A 19651-nucleotide genomic window follows, 5' to 3' on the forward strand; every position below is an offset into this window, starting at 1 on the left:
TATTTTACATACAGTCTATACAATATCTACACACAATTTCATTTGCTTCGGTCCACTCCTTCCTGCACTTTTACGGTAATATTAACTTTTTTTTGGAGGGGCTCTAGGCCCCAACACTGTTTTTTCATACAAATTAAAATGCATTTCATTTATTGTTTTGCAAATTGTCCCTATACGAAGTTTCGTTGCAATTCTCCATACTCTTTAGGAACTTCTGACGTATACATACTTATTTGCACTTTTGATATTTCCTAATCAACAGCTTAGAAGGTCCGTGCCCCACTCAATCGCTTTTTTCCAGGAAAATACGAAACACAATTACCTCAATTTACGTCTAGAATATCTGTGCACGATTTCAAAATTTTGGGTGGGGAATTCTGTCCCCTAAAACCAATTTTTCGTAGAAAATAAACCCGTTTTTTTTTTTTTTTTTTTTTTTTTTTTTGCGTATTGTCCCTACACAATGTGTCGTTCCAATTCTTCATGTCCTTTAAGCACTTCTGACATACTGTTATTAGCACTTTTGATATTTCACGATCAAAGTTTTGGAGGGGTCTGTGTCCCACCGAAACGTTTTTCTTTTTTTCAGGAAAATACGGAACCCTTATTCCCTCATTTTTCGTCTACAATATCTGTGCACAATTTCATTCATTTCGGTTCACTTCTTCTTGCCTTTCGGGCGTCAACTTTCATAATTTTGGATGGGGGATTTTGTCCCCTAAAGCAGGCATTCGTTTAGTTTTTGCGTATTGTTCATACACAAAGTGTCATCGGAATTCTTCGTCCTTTACACACATCAGACATATTGTTACTAGCACTTTTGATATTTCATGATCAAAGGTTTGGAGGGGTCTGCGTCCCACCTAACCGTTTTTTCCAGGAAAATACAAAACACGTATTCCTTCATTTTACGTCTGCCATATCTGTGCACAATTTCGTACACTTTGGTCCACTTGTTTTTGTTTTTCGGGCGTCAACTTTCAAAATTTTGGGTGAGTGCTTTTGCCCCCGTAAAACAGTTTTTCCGCAGAAAATAAAAAAACATGTATTCGTTTATTTTATGTGTAGTATCTGCCTGTCAAATTTTATCAAAATCGGAGTGTTACACTTGGGAAGTGTTACTTGTAAGAATATACCGTAATGCCATTGATACCAGGTGGAATTAAATAACACTTTTAAATGGGATTACAATTTCGTTTCCGGTCTGTTTATAACATTACTGTATTAGAACGATACACTCATTGCCATTTGCTATTTTTGTTATGTGATATACGTAGCAGACAGTTTTCCTTACATGTCTCTAGAAAATATTTTTTGATTTCGTGTGAGTTAGAATTAAGTTTGCCCGGTTCATAAATGACAAGTAAGAAACGTTTAAGAGAAATACAGAACTGTTGCATTATTATTATTATTATTATTATTATTATTATTGATATTTTTGAAACATTAGAATTACGTGCTTACGAGGATTCGTGTCGGGTCCCCTCCGAAAAGAAAAGCTGGATATGTGCCTGCACTGAATGATAGACGTATGAGTCAAGGTATAGACGAGCGTGCTAGGCGATCGAGTCCGGAGCATCAAAAACAGACTAAGACCACAACTTCCAGTTCTTCTTGCCGATTGATGCTGCTTTTTACCTGCTATGATATGTCGGATAATAATGTGAAATAAACGAAGGTCAAGACCATGGCGTATTGGTGTTTCATGCACCTAAACCTGTAAAATATTTGTGCCGAAAACATCTTTCACTCACTAGCTAAATTTGAGGGTATGATCGCTCATCTTGCCTTATAAACTATAGTCTTATAAAGAATATATATAGCATAATAAAAACCTTAAGACCAAATTCAATGATTTTCTATAGTTTTCTTTTTTAATAACGGGAAACTTGTTTATTTCATCACGATAAATCACGTTTGATACTAAGATGTCTGTTTCTGACTATATATATTTTTCATACTTTATTGGAGACATTTTTTTTCAAGAAAAGAGGATGATAAAGGAAGCTATACAACACCATAAACTGAAAGCAATCAGTATTACTAATAGTACACTAATTCTAAATAAATACATCATCAGAGGAAACAAAAAGTTATTTCCTAATTGTATTGTTTCAGTTTTATTAACATAAAAATTATACACTTTCTACAATGTTTTGTAAAGAAAAAAAATGAACAGGACCGGATGGGATTCGATCTGGTGTCAAAATAGTATAAGAATTACTAGTCCGTCACTCTACCCACTTGACCACACAGATTTTCTTTTGTTACCTATCTTTTTCTTAAGAAATAAATGCTCATGGCTATAGAGCATGTCACTTCCAAACTTAAGACAACAGTTTTTCTCTTTGTTTATATATTTCCGTATAACATCTTGCTTACATTATCTAATTTATATTTGGCAGACAATTTACACCCTAGATTTAAGCCAATAAATGCAATATTTTACTCCAATTTCCAGTTCCTTGGTTCAGCTCTTCTCCTACCAATCTTGTTATTCCCTCTGCAATCGTGCTGTGCTACTCCAAAAATTCCCTTGAAAACATTATTGCCAGTATACACAAAACCGAACATAATTTTGTTTTTTGCTTATATTTTTATTATTTTATTATATTTTTTGGAAATATCTTCTTAGATGGATTGCTTTCTATTATCTCCAGTTACTAATAACTAAATTTTACCCATAAACATATGGAAAATGAAATAATTGCGAAAAATCGTGAGTTACAGTATACGCGCAATTTTTTTTTTTTTTTTTTTTTTTTTTTTTGCGCATGGGAGTACATGTGAACATAACAGCTTAGGCACGGGTTATAAAAATGTGTGCTTCATCCATGCAAATGAACATGTGCACATGCACGACTTAATCACGGGATTATGTACGTGTGCATAACCCAAGCAAATGCACATGTGCCGTACACGTACGTGCTGTCTGGGTATAGTGCTTGTATATATAGCGTGATAAATTATGTATACAAAACGTCGTAAGATTGGGGATCACAAATGGAACATACTACAGGAAAGCAGAATTCATTTCGGTGTCACTGTACTACAGGAGGGAGTACTTGAGCCGAATCAGCTCCCTGTCTACGCTACTGATTAATCTTCATCTTTGTCACTTTAATTTACCTAATTGGATAAACACAGTTACGATTTTATTACCATACTATTGCATTACAGCGTCTGTATGTGAGTTTATTTTTAATCTTTTTTTCCTTTTTACCATTTTATTCATATCAAGGCAAAATCAAATAAATGAACTTTCTAAAATGATTCAGGTGGCCATGCTTCTATTTGATCACTTTGCTGCCTGATATACTCAAGGAACAGCCAATTCAAAAACGCAACATAATGCAAACAATTAATAATAAGCAGTGTTGGGCAAATTTCAATTGGATTAACAATTAACAATTAATCTGTAAATTTAATTGTTAATTCCAATTAACAATTGAAGTAAGTAATGGTTAATTGTTAATTGCGGTTGGCCACTAATAATGGAAAATCAATTGTAATTAATAAATTGATTGAAAGTAATTGCAGTGGAAAGTAATTGCAATTGAATTCAGTAATTCAATTGCAATTGAAATTAATTGGCAATTAATTCAATTGCAATCGTTTTCCACAGCAATTACTTTCAATTGATTGATCAATTGCAATTGATTTTCACTGATTAATTTTCAACACTGTAGTTCAGAGAGGGCGTGGGAAAATGAAAACTTTAGCCACGACTAATTGACTCACCACCCATCGTAACCCACGACCCACCGTGACCCACTCTGACCCACCACCCACCATGAACCACTCTCACCCATTGTGACCCACAGAATGTAATGTCGATTTCATAGTTTTCGCGGTCGCTGAGATCAATGGTGAAACTCCGATCGCATTAACTTCCAAATTCACCCTATTCGGCTGCGGCCCGGGGGTCAGCGGGGAGGGATACCGAAACGTAAAAGTAATCCAAAATGACCGATATTAGTGCCAAATCCATAGTTTTCGCGGTCGCTGAGATCAATGGTGACACTACAATTAGAGATGACTTTCAAATTCATCCACCGTTGTATGCGGGCCTTAGGTCACCAGAGGGGGGAATTCCGAGACATGTAAAAATAACCGAAAATGACCGATATTAATGTCAAATTTATAGTTTTCGGAGTCGCTGAGCTCAATGGTGAAACTCAAGACCGCGTTTACTTTCACATTTAGCTCCCATTAGCTAAAGAACGGAGGCATTATAAAGGGGAACAAGAGACATGTAAAAATAATCCACAATGACCGATATTAGTGTCAAATCCGTAGTTTTCGCGGTCGCTGAGATCAATGGTGATACTTTCATTAGCGATGATTTTCACATTTAGCCACCATTGTATGCGGGCCAGGAGTCACCGGGGATGGAGAATTACGAGGCGTAAAAATAATGGAAAATGACAGATATTAGTGTCAAATCCATAGTTTTCGCTGTCGCTGAGATGAAAGGTGATACTTCCACAGGCGTTGACTTCTAAATGCAGCCCCCATCGGCTGCGGGCCAAAGGCGTTGTTTTATGAAAATTGGAACCAGAGGATCATAGGGGCTTTTACCGGGATATGTAAAAAGTAGTAGAAAATGCCAGATGTTAGTGTCACATTCATAGTTTTCGCGGTATCGGTTGGGGGCCAGAGATTTTTTTCACAATTCGAACCAAGAGGGTCTGAGGGGGCGTTCACCGGGACATGTAAAAGTAGTAGAAAATGACCAATATTTGTGTCGAATCCATATTTATCGGGGTTGCTCAGATGTATAGTGACACCCCCGATAGTGTTTACGTTCAAATTCAGCCCCCATCGGCCTTCCCAATGAAAACACATGTGCGTTGTTGGATATATATTCACACAAAATATATCCAATTTTAGAAATGTTTCTTAATTGTTCTCCCGTTGTTCAGTTTGTTTACATTGATATTTTATCTGATCCGTGCGAAGAACGGGTATAACAGCTAGTACGAAATGGTAAAGTGTTTGTTATGGACCAAATTACAATGAATTCAATTATATAGATAATTATTATAATTATCATTAATAATTATTTCCTTGTTAAATTATAGATACTTTTCAGTTGAAAAAAGAATAAAATTTGAAAGTCCCAAATCAACGTAAACAGACCAACGTAAAGGAAAAATGTATAAAATTTTCCATATAATTAAGCGTACCGTACAGACTTAAAATTTCTATGTAATTAAGCTAAATTTCCATTTTTGTGTCGTTTTTTGAGCTTATTTCCACGTTTTGTGCGTCACCGGAAATGGGTCAATGTTATCCTACAAATATGGTGGAACAAGTTAATGCTATTCCGTCAGGAACGATTTCGAGGTCGTTTCCTTCACATCGTCTTGTCGTGTTTTCTACCGTTTACCAAGCCTATTTCCACGTTTTGTGAATCAATGGTAGTAGGTCAAAATGGGCATTCAATGTGGGAAGAAAAATGACCCACTCTCCCACCAGTATCGAAGTCGCTTTTTTCGCATTGTTTAGTGCATGTTTTGTACCGTTTCTGCGTATATTTTCACGTTTTGTGCGCCACCGAAAGTGGGTCAAAGAGGACCTACAAATATGGCAGAAAAAGACATTCATCCCACATTCAAGGACCATTTTGACCCACTTCCACTGATGCACAAAGCGACAAAAATCATGCATAAAAATGTGAAGGAAACGACCTCGACATTCGATGGTGGCGGAGCAGCATTAAGTTATTCCGCTATACTTGTAGGCCATTTTGACCCATTTTTGTTGTCGCACTAAAGTGGAAATAGGAGCACAAAACGGTACAAAACAGGCACTATACGATGCGAAAGAAACGACCTCCAAATTCGATAGTGGCGGAACAATGGCTCATTTTCCTCGCACTTTGATGGACCATTTTGACGCATTTCTGGTGATGCTCAAAACGTGGAAGTAGGCGAACAGAACGATACAAAATACACACTAAACGATGTGAAGGAATCGTCCTCCAAATTCGTTGGTGGCGGAACAGCATTAACTTGTTTCGTTATATTCATAGATCCATTTTGACCACTTCCGGTGACGCACAAAATGTACAAAACAGGCACTAAACGATGCGAAAGAAACGATCCCGAAATTCGATAGTGGTGGAACAGTGAGTCATTTAACTCCCACTTTAAAGGCCCGTTTAACTCACCTCGGGTGATGCAGAAGACGAGAAATAGATGCAAAAAACTTTTTTTTTTTTTTTAAAAAAAAAAAGGTACTAAGAGATGCGAAAGAAACGATCTAGAAATTCGATAGTGTCGGAACAGTAGGTCATTTCCGTCACACCTTGGAGGCTAATCTTGACACACTTCTGGTGACGCACAAACGTGGAAATGGGTCACAAAACGGCACAAAACAGGCATTGGTCAATGCGAAAGAAGGACCTCGAAATTCGGTAGTGGTGGAGCAGTGAGTCATTTAACTCCCATTTTGAAGGCCCGTTTAACTCACTTCCGGTGACTCACAAGACGAGGAAGTAGGCACAGAAAACTTTTTTACAAATAGTCACTAAACGATGCGAAAGAAACGACCTCAAAATTCGATAGTGGCGGAACTCTTGGTCATTTTTGTCCCATCCTGGAAGCCCATTTTGACCCACTTCCGGTGACATACAAAACGTGGAAATAGGGGCACGAAACGGCACGAAAATTCACTAGTCAATGCGAAAGGAAGAACCTCGAAATTCGGTAGTGGCGAAGCAGTGGGTCATTTTCGTCCCACCTTCGAGGCCCATTTTGACCCTCTTCCAGTGACGCACAAAAAGTCGAAATAGGCGCACAAAAGGGTACGCGATGTGAAATTAACGACCTCAAAATTCGATAGTGGCGGAACTCTTGGTCATTTTCGTCCCATCTTGGAAGCCCATTTTGACCCACTTCCGGTGACGCACAAAACGTGGAAATACGCGCTCAAAACGGCAAGAAACTGGCACTAAACGATGCGAAAGAAGCGACCTCGAAATTCGTTGGTGACGGAACAGTGATTCATTTTCGTCCCACTTTGGGGACTCATTTTAACCCACTTCCCATGACGCACAACACGTGGAAATAGACACACAAAACGGCACAAAATAATGTGAAGGCAACGACCTCGAAATTCATTGGTGGCGGAACAGCAATAACTTGTTCCGCCATATTTGTAGGCCCATTGTGACCCACTTCCGGTGACGCACAAAATGTGGAAATATGCTCACAAAGCGTCACAAAACACGCACAAAAGATGCAAAACAAAGTACCTCGAAATTCGTTGATGGTGGAACAAGTTAATGACGCCGTGAGCACCAATATAAGTCTGTAGTTCTTACCATCAAGGCTGAGAACTGCACGGTCTAATTTTTTTAGCCGGATAGTGATCACTATCAAACGGATAGTGATGTCAACCGGCTCGGCTCGGTTCAACTGAGCGAACAGCTTGAGCTGGCTTGGTTGGGATGACCCATCGACTGGGCTTAATTGAGCCGATGGCTTGAGCCGGCTCGGTAGGGACGAGTCATCGACTCGACTCGATTGGAGCCAATAGCTCGAACCAGCTCCGTTGAGATGAGTCCATAGGCTGGGTTCGAGTCAGCTCAACTGAGCGGATGGCTCGAACCGGCTCGGTTGGGGTAAGCAATCAGCTCGGTTCGGTTCAGTTCGTGTGAGCCACCGGCTCGAACTGGCTCAATGGATGAGCTGTTGGCTCGGCTCACTTCTCTGTTCGGCTCCATAAGTTAATGAGCTGTGAGAGAGCCGTTGAGTCGTTAACAACCCTAAACCCGGGTCGAGCAGTTTTGAACATGTTTGGCTGGAGTCCTATAACTTTTAACAATTTTTGGCTCGAGCCCGAATACTTACTCCTTCTCAACTCAAACCTAGAACCTCGTGACCGATGTCCTTGCCTCCTGAAGATTTCTTGACGACCGAGATCGACAGTCAACTAATTTTTAGTATTCAGATACAAACCACCTATATTCCATGTTTATACACGGTGTTATAATAATAATTAGTTATAGTAGTAGTAGTAATATCATGGATAATTATATTGTGTATGTGGGATACTTGAAGAGAGTAGTACTTGGAACTACAGAAAAGATTTAGCTTGAATTGGCTCGTTTTGGCTATACTCGACTGGAAACTCGATCCGAATTGAGTCGAGTTGGGGGAAATTTTTCGAGCCGAGTTCTCGAGTCGAGCTCAAAGATATCTGCTTCGAGTCGAGTCGAGTTTTAAAGAAAACTCGCTCGTGCCCATCCCTATTGTATGCATGACGGGCATATAGAGTTCTTTCGAGGGAGATAGAATTATAAACATATTTTAAAACTGCTTAGTTTCACGGCTTTCTGCCCAGGGGGGCGAAGGGATGGTATTTATCCAGCAGTAAAACAGTAACAAGTGGACAACACAATATACACATATCTTCTTATCTTCAGTTTTAATTGCTGATTTCAATTGCAACTAACAATTACAATTAACAATTACAAGTTTCAATTGTCAATTGCAATCAACAATTAAATGTTTCAATTGCACTCTTTGCGATTGACAATTAACAATTAAAAGTTTCAATTGCCTGGTGACCAATTAACAATTGACGAAAAATTAATTGCAAATTTTATGATTTCAATTGCAATTGAAATTAATTGTCAATTACAAATTGAAATCAAGTGCAATTGATTTTCAGAGCAATTACTTTCAATTGATTGATCAATTGCAATTGATTTCAATTGATTTTGCCCAACACTGATAATAAGTAACAATAAAATACAGTATTTGTGACTCAGCTAACAATCCAGGACAGTTCAAATCAACTCCGAAACATCCTACAGAGATATCGGAAATATGTACGAACAAACAAAAGAACTATACGTATACAGAAGGTAACGTAGTCACGATGAATATAAGGTGAATGACCAGATGGAAACTTAGTACTTTAAGAAGATTACAAAAAGGAATCACTGAATGACCAATTTCAAACATGAATAGAGAAGAGGAGCTTTTAGTGGAAGAAGCAACGTATTGCAGGAGTTTGGATGAATTAGAATTTAGGTCAGAGGAAGTTACTTGGGTCATACTGGAGGAATATGGGGCGGTAAGGGAGGAAGATAAGGGTATGTATCCGAACGCAGCGGAAGCAAAAGACAAGAACAGGAATGGAGAAGAGAGAAGGAAGGGAACTAGAATTGACAAAATAGAAGAAAAGTATTGAATTTGTAGAAAAAAGAAGTTCTTAGAGATATAAATAAAGGTCAACGAGTAGAGAGTAAGTTAAATAAGCTGAAAAAATGGAAATTAAGAAGTAACATCACAATTATTTAATAATATTGTTGATAATTATGGTTATTTATTGATTGTTCAAAACTTGTGGAGGTGAATATTGGTAGATGCACTATTAAGAGTTGGGCAAGAACGCAACACATAAGCAAATGAATGATATTTTGTAAAGATGAGTTGAGAGGTCATAAATAATACCAAAAGAGAGACTACTTGTAAAATACTATTGCAATAGAATCAAGAGGTAATAAGGACTTAAGTATAAGGACCTAAATAAACATATACGTCCGTATGTAGAGTCTTTCTGATGCGTTATTAGTGCCATACTAAATAGTACGACTAACGTATGTTTCCTGCAGTAGTCAAGCCTTTAGTTTGACGCTAATCATACGTCAAATCGACTCTGCATTAGGCCCAAAGAGTCTGGGAAACAAATAATTAATTAATATTAACCAAACATAGACACCTAGTGGATAGCTCCGACGACGCTTGATATATAGTTCAAGCTGGTGTTTATCCTGAATTATACACGTTTATTCAAAACAACAATCACTGACTTCGAAATTTTTTCGCTCTTGTTCACGAAAATCAACGAGTTGGCTTTGTTAGTAGTAAATTTTGTGTCGATCAGATCTAACCATTATTTATTTCCCATATACATCTCACCTTGACCGTCACGCAAAGCCAGAACACGGTAGAGAGAGTTATACAGGTGAACAATTCCGCATGAGATGAATATTGTTTTTAAGTGTAAGGAGCAGCGATTGTAGCAGTCAGAGTGCCAACCAGGTTATCTAAAAACAAAAACAGTGCAATAGATCAAATTTTACACAATACCGATCGTCTTGCCTGTAATGTTCAAGTACTAAACAGTGGGTTCTCAGACCATGAGGCGCAGATTTTTACAGTAATGCTAAAAGGTAACGAGATTACTAACAGTACAGTTCATAAACGCGGTACTAGATTATTAACGAAAAGAAACTTTAATGACTCGAGCATACAACATCTAAACTGTCGTTTATTCAACGAAACTTGGGAGCAGGTATATGGGGCTAATAACATGAATCAAGCGTGGGATAGCTTTCACAATATCTTTGGAAATTACTTCAACGAAGCGTGTCCCAAAAAAATATACTCTGTTCCTACATCGACATGTAATAAAAAAACATGGGTAACCACCGGTATTAAAACGTCAAGCAAAACACTAAGGTCTCTTAATATGGCGTATAAAAAAGGGAATTTATCTCCAGAAATGCAGGAATATTATCAACGCTACAAAACCGTTTATAAAAAGTTGCTTAAATTTGCCAAGAAATCACATTACTCAAATTATATAGACAATTGTAAAAACAAACAGGCAGCTATGTGGAAGGTAGTAAATATAGAGTTAAAACATAGCATCAAAACGAAAAATGAAATTACTGAGTTGGATGTTAACGGGAGCAAAGTTACATACCCAGACCATATTGTAAACGCCTTCAATAATTATTACACAGGTTTACATAACCAGCACGGTCCTAATGATAAATCGCACCCAAACATTCGCAAGATAAACACAACTATCAGTACCATGTTTTTACGCCCCACCTCAGCAAGAGAGGTACATAACATAATAATGTCACTGAAGTCAAAGTGGTCTTCTGGTCTGGATGAAATACCAATTGCCATCATCAAAAAATGCAGCATTCACATCTCGGAACCATTGTCCTACCTCATAAATATGTCCTTTCAGACAGGTACCTTTCCTGACAAATTAAAATATGCCAAAGTTAAACCGCTATATAAGAAGGGGGACAATACAAAAATCGAAAATTACAGACCAATTTCCTTGTTGTCTTCTTTTTCAAAAATTATAGAGAAAGCATTTCTCAACCAAATTATACCATTCCTATCTAAGCATAATGTAATTTCACCTTCACAGTTCGGGTTTCAAAAATGCAAATCAACTGAAATTGCTATCTATAATTATATCAATGAGGTTACGGAGGCCCTGGACAAAGGCAAAAAATGCGTAGGATTGTTTCTAGATTTATCCAAAGCTTTTGATTCTGTCCCTCATAACATTCTTATCCAAAAACTTAACAGTTACGGTCTAAGAGGAGTCGTTAACTCATGGATTAAATCATATTTGCAAAATCGCACTCAAGCTGTTGAAATATCTTTTTCGTCAGACACAGCTGAATCAGCAACTTATAAATCTCAATTTAGAAGCATCTCTACCGGCGTCCCTCAGGGTTCGATACTAGGACCCATATTATTTTTGTTATACGTAAATGATTTGCCACATGACGTATCATTAGCAAATACAACTATGTACGCAGATGACACAAGCCTAACAATAACAGGTACAAACTATGATATTGTCTGCGATAAAATTGACGAGACAACTCGTAGTTTAGAAAACTGGTTTGCCCGAAACAAACTAAAATTAAACACAGACAAATCTACAGCTCTAAATTTCCATCACATTCAAAATAAGCAGTGCGTAGAAATTGATATAATGATAAATAATCATAAAATCATGTACTCAAAGTCAACCAAATTTTTGGGACTCTGGCTAAATCACAACCTCTCCTGGGAAACTCACATATTTTCACTGGCCCAAAAACTCAATAAAATGCTCTATGCATTAAAATCAATTAAACATGTTTTACAATTTGACACGATTCGTAACTTATATTTTGGTCTCTTTCAGTCTTTACTTACATATGGCATAATCTTCTGGGGAAATTCTCGAAAAAGTAATATGTTGTTTGTAATACAAAAAAGGCTTTTAAGAACTATAGCAGGGGCCAAAATAAACGACCCATGTAGGCCAATATATAAGGAATTTAAAATTTTGCCGTTACCCTCTCTTTACATGTTTCGACTGCTGCTCTTCGTCAAAAACAACATTGACTTATTTAACACACCATCAACACATAAATATGATACCAGGCGCAAGGATAAAATCCCCAGCAAACAGCACTTCACTAAGTTATATGAAAGGAATCCAATGTTTATGGGTTCTATATTGTACAATAAACTACCTCAGAATATTCGAAGGACAGAACAAAAAGGAGAGTTCAAGAGGTTAATGAAAACCTATCTGTTGCAGCACTGTTTTTATTCTGTAAACGAATTTTTAGATATGTAAGTGAATTTGTCTATTGATAGTTTTGGGTAGCATAGTAGTTTAATTCAATTGTCTATTGATAGTTTTGGAAATATATTGTTATGTAATGCTTTTATATCGTAGATGTAGCATAGTAGTTTATTTCAATAGGTATGTATTTGTCATTACTACGTGTTTTATATATTTGTACCCTTGACGAGTCTTATTCATACGCACGTAATCGTGCAATATGTATGACTAAAAAGACGAAATAAATGAATGAATGAATGAATGAATGAATACAGCCTACAGTTATTGTTTTCACGAAAGTTTTTCTACTAAAAATATAGTATCATACTTGGACCAACACGTTGCTATCTGTGTAGTTTATATAAATATATAACTTACATAAAATTGAATACTTGAATGTTCATTTATTTAGAACATTAAAAATAATTTTAAATTGATAAATGCTTAACTTTTACTTGTAGGTTATTGAAGTCCATAACACTTCCAGGATTTAACTTGCTCAGCTCTAAACAAGGTATTAAGGGGCCTAAAGGAGCAACTGGAGGTGAAGGTACAAGGATGAAGTTTCCCTATACTTTTACAGCAAAAGTGGCTCAGTTCCCCTTCAAGTTTTACATTAAAAATAATTGGTTGTATCAATACTACATATACGGACTAATAGGTAGTGCGCCAGTGTTTTTTTATTTACATAAAGCAGGTTTGTATATACATATATATAAATGTATAGAGAGTTTTTTTCTAAATATTTATCAATTTCTAAAATATAGACAATAGAATTAATTTTGAAGTTACATTTCCATGTATTTCTTTACATTATAAACACTAATAGCACTGCTTTTTATTAATACTTTTATTTTTGTACACACTCGTAGATCTCACTCTATGACTTGAGTGGATCAGTTAGTGTTTTCTGCCTTAAGAAATCCGCAGTTATATCCTAGTTTACATTTTTTTAGTTGTCTAAAAACACTGTATGTGTTAACACATAAAATTGAAATAACTGAAATGTGCTCCTCTGGACTCGATAATATGTTCAAGACATGGACTTCTTTCCTTAGATCCTCTTTTACAACAAACTTACAAAGATGAGTCATTAAGTCTTCCAGAGGCAGCTCTGTAATTTAGTCACAAAGCCACGTGCCTTCTCAATTAATACAAAAATAATAATTAATAACAAATAATTATGGATGTTTATTCTTGTATAGGAACTAGGAGCGATCGAATTATTTTTTTAGTTATTTTAGTATGTAGTTTGCAACCCTGATTCAAGATTGATAACATCAACATCGTGACTTTAGCTTGGCTCTATCTAGCGTAGCCTGCCTCCGAAAAGAATTCTCTAAACGCTTGCCCTTACGCACAAGCTTGATCACACTTTTAACGTGAAAGGAAAAAACGCATTCTAACTCCTTGTGGCCAGCGCGCGGAGACAGGGATAGTTTTGCCCTTCAGTTCAGTGCTGGTTTTGTGCGTTTCACAGTCCATATAATGGAGGAGAAAAGAAAAAGATCTTGTAGACGTGGGAGAAAAAATTGACTCATATCTTTTCAAAGAAGACATAACGTTGCAGCAAGATCCCGACGAAGGGTTGTGTTTTCTTTAGAACGCTTATATATAAATTATTGTGAAGAAAAAAAAAACACTTTCTTAATACGCTTTAGGATTTCAAAATGTAATAACACGTGTGATGAATTTTTTCTTGCAAGCTAGTAAATAAATAAATAAATAAATAAATAAATACACGATAAACGAAGATAGTTACATTTTTACTATTAGTTTCTGTATCCGTTTCAAGTTACACCCTTATGTATTTATGTTAATGGATATGTAACATAATGATTTTCACAGAATCGATTGAGAGAAGAATATGGTGGCTTAGTGGTAGAGCGCTCATCTATGGTGCGAGGAGTTTGATTCCCGCCCACGCGAATTTGTGGTGAACAACGTCCCATTTATTTCCACATTCTCATTTTACTAATTACTTTATAATTTACTTTCATTGATTCATCCGTTTCCTTTAACCTAAAGGGCAGTACCACGGTACATAACACTAGAAATTTCATTTCATGTATAAAATCGATTGAGAAAATTCATTTGGAAAAATAGATTAAATAATGTCGGGAACATAATTCGTTTTTACTTCCTGAATAACTTAAACTCTTTGTGCTGAATAAACTATGTGAAGTTAAATAATTATGTATATAAGACGAATATAATGGATATATAACTAAATAACGCATATCAAAATTTCAAGAGTGCCTTCAAAATAAAACCTCACAGGAGGCTTCAAAGCAAGGGGATGATGCTGCAACGAGGGAAAGGGGGGATGTAAAGCCAGTTTCACTGCTTTTGCCGATGTGATTTCCTTTTATAGAGCTCTAGAACCACCACTAAGGTTTTCCAATACTTGCACAACCCAAATAGTAGGCGCATGTATAGATACACCGTGATTGAGCAAGATCAAATTGGCCCAAGAGGTAATGTGGGAAGAGGACTAGTTATTTCAGACATTTCAGAAATTTAAAAAAAAAAAAAAAATCAGGACTTATTTCTGTACTATTTTTTGTAACGTGAATGTGAGACTGGTCCATAAACGTAAAGGTATCCATTGTTTTAGCTATTACGCTATTTTTTAAGTTTTAACATTTTATTTATCTAAAGTGTTACATTTTTTGCCCTTATTCCGACCTAAATAAAAATGGTTCTTAATTCACCTTGAAATTTGTGTTCTAAAGTTACGAATTTATAACCTATAAAAAAGCATGGGTCTTAATGTTTCCGTAAATTTGGTAAATTTTGAAAAAAAAAAAAAACTTTGTATACACAGATTACTTTGTTGATAAAGTAACTCCTTCAGGGATCTACCAGGTAAATAGTGAATGTTCCGAATATTACATTGGAATGACAAGAAGAAATATAGAAACCAGAATTAAAGAACAAATTAGACACAAGAAATGAAGATATTGTAGTGTCAGATCTCTCGAAACATTTAATTTATATAGGGACAGCACAGGGAAAATTCATCTTACGTAGTTCAGCGCCGTATATTGGAAGAAATGTGTTTGAGTTTTTTTTCATCAGAACAAGAAACTCAAGTTTGAATGTGGACAATGGGAGCTTGGATAGGCATAGGTATATATATATATATATATATATATATATATATATATATATATATATATATATATATATATATATATATATATATATATATACAGTGTTCGATTTGTAGGGGGGATGCCTGGGATTTCCCCCTCTGGAAAAATCATTCCGGCTTCTGGTTAGCTAATGTCATCCCAACCAGGGATAGTGGTTTTCCCCTGTCTGTACATAATTCCTTTTCATGGAAAATATTTAAAATCACACTCTTAGTGTTCTGTTTTCTAAGTTTGGATGACGCTTCTTCTGTCTTACTTCCCTTTTCTTCTTTCCTGTACATGAAGCTGTATTTGTTTCTGCTAACTACTCACATAAAAATACCGTTTTGGGGAGTTTTAAACGAATATTGCAAGAAAACAAAACCAAAGATGCGTGTTGCAAAGATGAAGGGAAAGATTTGATGGTTAAGCTTACCATTGAAACTCGGAGCACCGAATATCAGTATACCAATATTGCGTATTTTCTTCCGCCGACAACAAAAGAAACAATTGAGGTACTAGTAAAAGCACAAGTGAACCAGAGATTTCCCTCTTGCCCCGTGCATCACATTACAGAAGGAAGAAATGTTTATTGCTGTCTTGCGGTCAACATATGTTTGAAATTTTGGATCCTACAGCCTCCCCAACCAAAGGCAAGAATGAATACAAGTCTGTGTTGTCATCTACAGTAGTCTTTTTTAATAGCTAATAAAGGAATAGAACTTGAAAATTTGATCTCAGGAGAACACTGGAAACCTACACTATCACTAGAATAGAATGGTTGTTGACAAGGAATAAAGGCAATGGGGAACATTACAAGTATAGAGGAAATTCAAGTTACTATACATTCGCGCTTGTGGGGTCAATGCCATATTTGTTTTTCGTCTGCAGCTGTCGCCGTGACAGATCCGTTTGGGACATCAAGTTTTATTGTTCGTTGGGCGTAGGAAAACATAGATGCTTTCCTCTATCGGTCGTAGTCACATAGGGGCCTGCGATAAATTGATAACAATACACCACTTCGGTTAATTTGGATTTTCAAACAATCGAAGTTATATAGGTTCCATTTGGCTTTAAAGAAAAGGAAAAGAAATAGACAGGGCCAGGACTTTAAAGTTGTTTACAGCAAGTTAGATGTGGATGAGCCCTCTAGTGTTCTGTCGTGTTGAGTTGATGGTAGCTGTGCGTTAGCAAGAAATGTCGAAGAATGTTCACATGCATCTCGCCTTTTCAACTAAAACGTAAGTAATGTTTTTCTTTAAAAAAAAAAAAAAAAAAAAAAAAAAAAAAAAAAAAAACTTCAGTTTGTTGTATGTACGTACTTTTTGTATTACTCTATCTTTACTACATTTTATGTTATTGTTTTGTCACTTTTGATAATTGAATGTTTTGTTTAGCTAGAATTTGAATTTGAACATAAAATATTACTCTAATTAGAAGAGGCTACATAAAATATTTTTGGCCATCTCACAACTTTGTAGACCCACTGATCCTAATGTATATGCAAATGCACTACACATTGTGATCCACCTATCCCCCTACTGGTAAATTAACAAATCGAACTCTATATATATATATATATGCATATTGTAATATCCTATGTGATGTAAACAAACAATTCCACGCATCAGTGTTTACAAACACCACCACGTGGTTCGGCAAGAGGATCTCTCACCAGGTGGATCTACAATCACATGCAGACGACGGCTTCTGGCCCCTCCCACGGAGTAGAAGACGACATCGGAGCAGCAGCGTCACCGCCACCCAAGGAACCCTATAAATTGGATGGACGAAGGCAAAGCGACACCAGTTTTCTGGTGACCCTCCTCTAGTCTGCTACGGGACTTTTGGAGTAACCTAACCCCAGGCCTCTAGTCTGCTACGGGGCTCTGTTGGCCACTTAACCCGCCTCTGCTTGCTACGGAGCATTGGTTCCTTAATTCCCCTCTGCTTAGCCTACTACGGGGCTCTGTGGAGATCCTATCTGCGACCTTACGGTCAAAGGCTACCTATCTCTAACCTTTCATATCAGAGATATTATTTTGTAAAAATACTTTTATAGTGGATGCTTTTATAATAAAATTGGTTGTGGGAATCGATTCCGGTCGCTCTTTTTATTAAATGCTCTACCTATACCCTATATGAGACAACGTTTTACAATATGAGTCTTTATTAACTCACAATGTCACACAAAAATTAAATACTGAGATTTTTTTTGCATTACCAAAATTATTGCCTGCTTTGATGATTTCACGGAGTCTACTGGACTGGCGGCATGCATGCCTTTACATCAATTTCCATTAATTCAGAATCACGAACGCCTCAGACTATAATTGCTAAGTAAATATCTCGCTAGCGTGCTGAGGCTGTGTTTTCTGATGTCTCTCTTCACCCTATACTACACTGATGGCCGCAGACGATATAGCCCATTGTGGAGGACAATCTGCCAACATGCGTTATCAGCCATAGTGGCCGAACGCTAATTGTGGTGGTAACTCATGGCTTTTCCCTCATGGTGTGGCTTTTCCCTCATGAACATATTCAAAGTTTTCTAGATTCGATGCCACGATGTAGAGGGCTCTGATTATTCGATGCCACGATGTATAGAGGTAAGTACAGCAACAGAGGCTTCATGTCATATTGATTTCTCACGGTTAAATGTATTGTACTGTTCTGAAATTGTAATCATTTCTGTGTAGTCAAACGAACCTGTCGTATAAATTTCATTCCACCCGCACGTATCTTTCCTGGCTTTGCAATTTTCACAAACAATAATGTATATTTACTATAGTATACATTAATTATTGTGCTGTTTTCGGAATTTTCACATCTGTATTTCCTTACTACTTTTCTGCATTTATCAATACAATACAAGAACATTTTCTGTTTATTCACTGACTTTTCTGCCGCTAGAATTCGTTCTAACAAATATATGACAAATTTTGTTTTAAAAATGCATTTTTTTTCCTGGGTTTTCATCTTTCCGCTATTATAAGTCGATGCCGCTAGGCTCTATCATATACCATTGACCTATGAGTTTTCTTTGGGATGGAGATGGTTCCTCTTAACTTTTCAAAAAAAAAAAAAAAAAAAAAATTATCGAAGAACAGGAACAAAATTCGGTGAATATTGAATTATTCTGGCAGAGTATAAAACTTTTGAGTTTTCAAGAATGTGCTCTTAAATGCCACTCAACTATGAAGAGAGATGTCTTTTTCAATTACTATCAAATCTCTTTTCAGCCAACAGCCCTGAAAACAAGAAAAGGTGGAAGGAAACGTTAAAGCGATGGGAGGAGCAGGATCAGATAGAACGCGAAAAACATTTGAGATAATGTCAAAGCATTTATGTTGTGTTCCAGTGCACATACAAGATCGATAATTGAAGTAATAAGTTAAAATTAATAAAAAAAAACTTTTTTTTTTTTTTTTACTTTGTGTGAAGAAAGAAAATAGTTTCAAAGCGTCTTTTCCTTTGTAATAACCAGAAGTTCTCTAGTTTAAATGTACGCTAATATCTTCCGATGTACTTGTTTCGATTTTATACTCACGTAATTACAGATAATCACTGAAAAACGGATCTCAGGATTGTAGTATGATGGGAGGACGTCTTAATCCAGTTTTTGCATTAATTGAGAAGTGATGTAAATGCTTATGATTGTTTGAGTATCAGTTATATTGTAGATCTCAGAAACGGATTTGTTACTCTTTAATTTGGCAAATAAAGAGGATATAATACAAAATGAAACCATTTTACTTAAATTACATAGATATATATGAAGTTGTACAAATGAAATTATCTTTTTTTTTTACTATGAAACACATGAGGGAGCAAACTTAGGATGCATTACATTAAGGTTAGCAACATCGACATAATTTAGTCCTCAATTCTTTTTAAGTGCATTATGTAGCAGTAAGCATTAAATAACTATAATATGATTTGATTTCACTTAAGTTTAAGTCTCTTTCAGCAGCGAGGCTATAAGAGATATGGACTTACACCTTCGTCCAATCTGAACCACAATTTCCAGTCAGAAACTGAACACGGATCACCCGCGTCAAAGGTGCGTACGCCATCTAGATAGTCATGAAAGAGTTCATTGAATAACTATGAGTAAG

General features: G+C 36.3%; 1 protein-coding gene across 3 annotated transcripts in view; it reads left to right on the forward strand.

Annotated features, from left to right (window-relative positions):
- The window catches only part of LOC145664122 (uncharacterized), a 57702-nt gene extending 38408 nt beyond the window's left edge, over nucleotides 1-19294 (forward strand). Inside the window, exons 1-3 of one of the 3 annotated variants that reach the window (XM_081730491.1) lie at nucleotides 12129-12404; nucleotides 12858-13093; nucleotides 18776-19294. In XM_081730491.1, coding sequence (XP_081586617.1) covers nucleotides 12133-12404; nucleotides 12858-13093; nucleotides 18776-18867 — 600 coding nt within the window. In that variant the 5' untranslated portion in view covers nucleotides 12129-12132 and the 3' untranslated portion in view covers nucleotides 18868-19294. Of the gene's footprint in view, nucleotides 1-12128; nucleotides 12405-12857; nucleotides 13094-18775 lie in introns of those variants that run through there. The other 2 variants (XM_081730493.1, XM_081730492.1) reach the window with 2 other exon arrangements.
- Nucleotides 19295-19651: the final 357 nt, after the last annotated feature.

Source organism: Thermobia domestica, chromosome 11, assembly GCF_964235325.1.
Source record: "Thermobia domestica chromosome 11, izTheDome1.hap1.1, whole genome shotgun sequence".
Lineage (NCBI taxonomy): Eukaryota > Metazoa > Arthropoda > Insecta > Zygentoma > Lepismatidae > Thermobia > Thermobia domestica.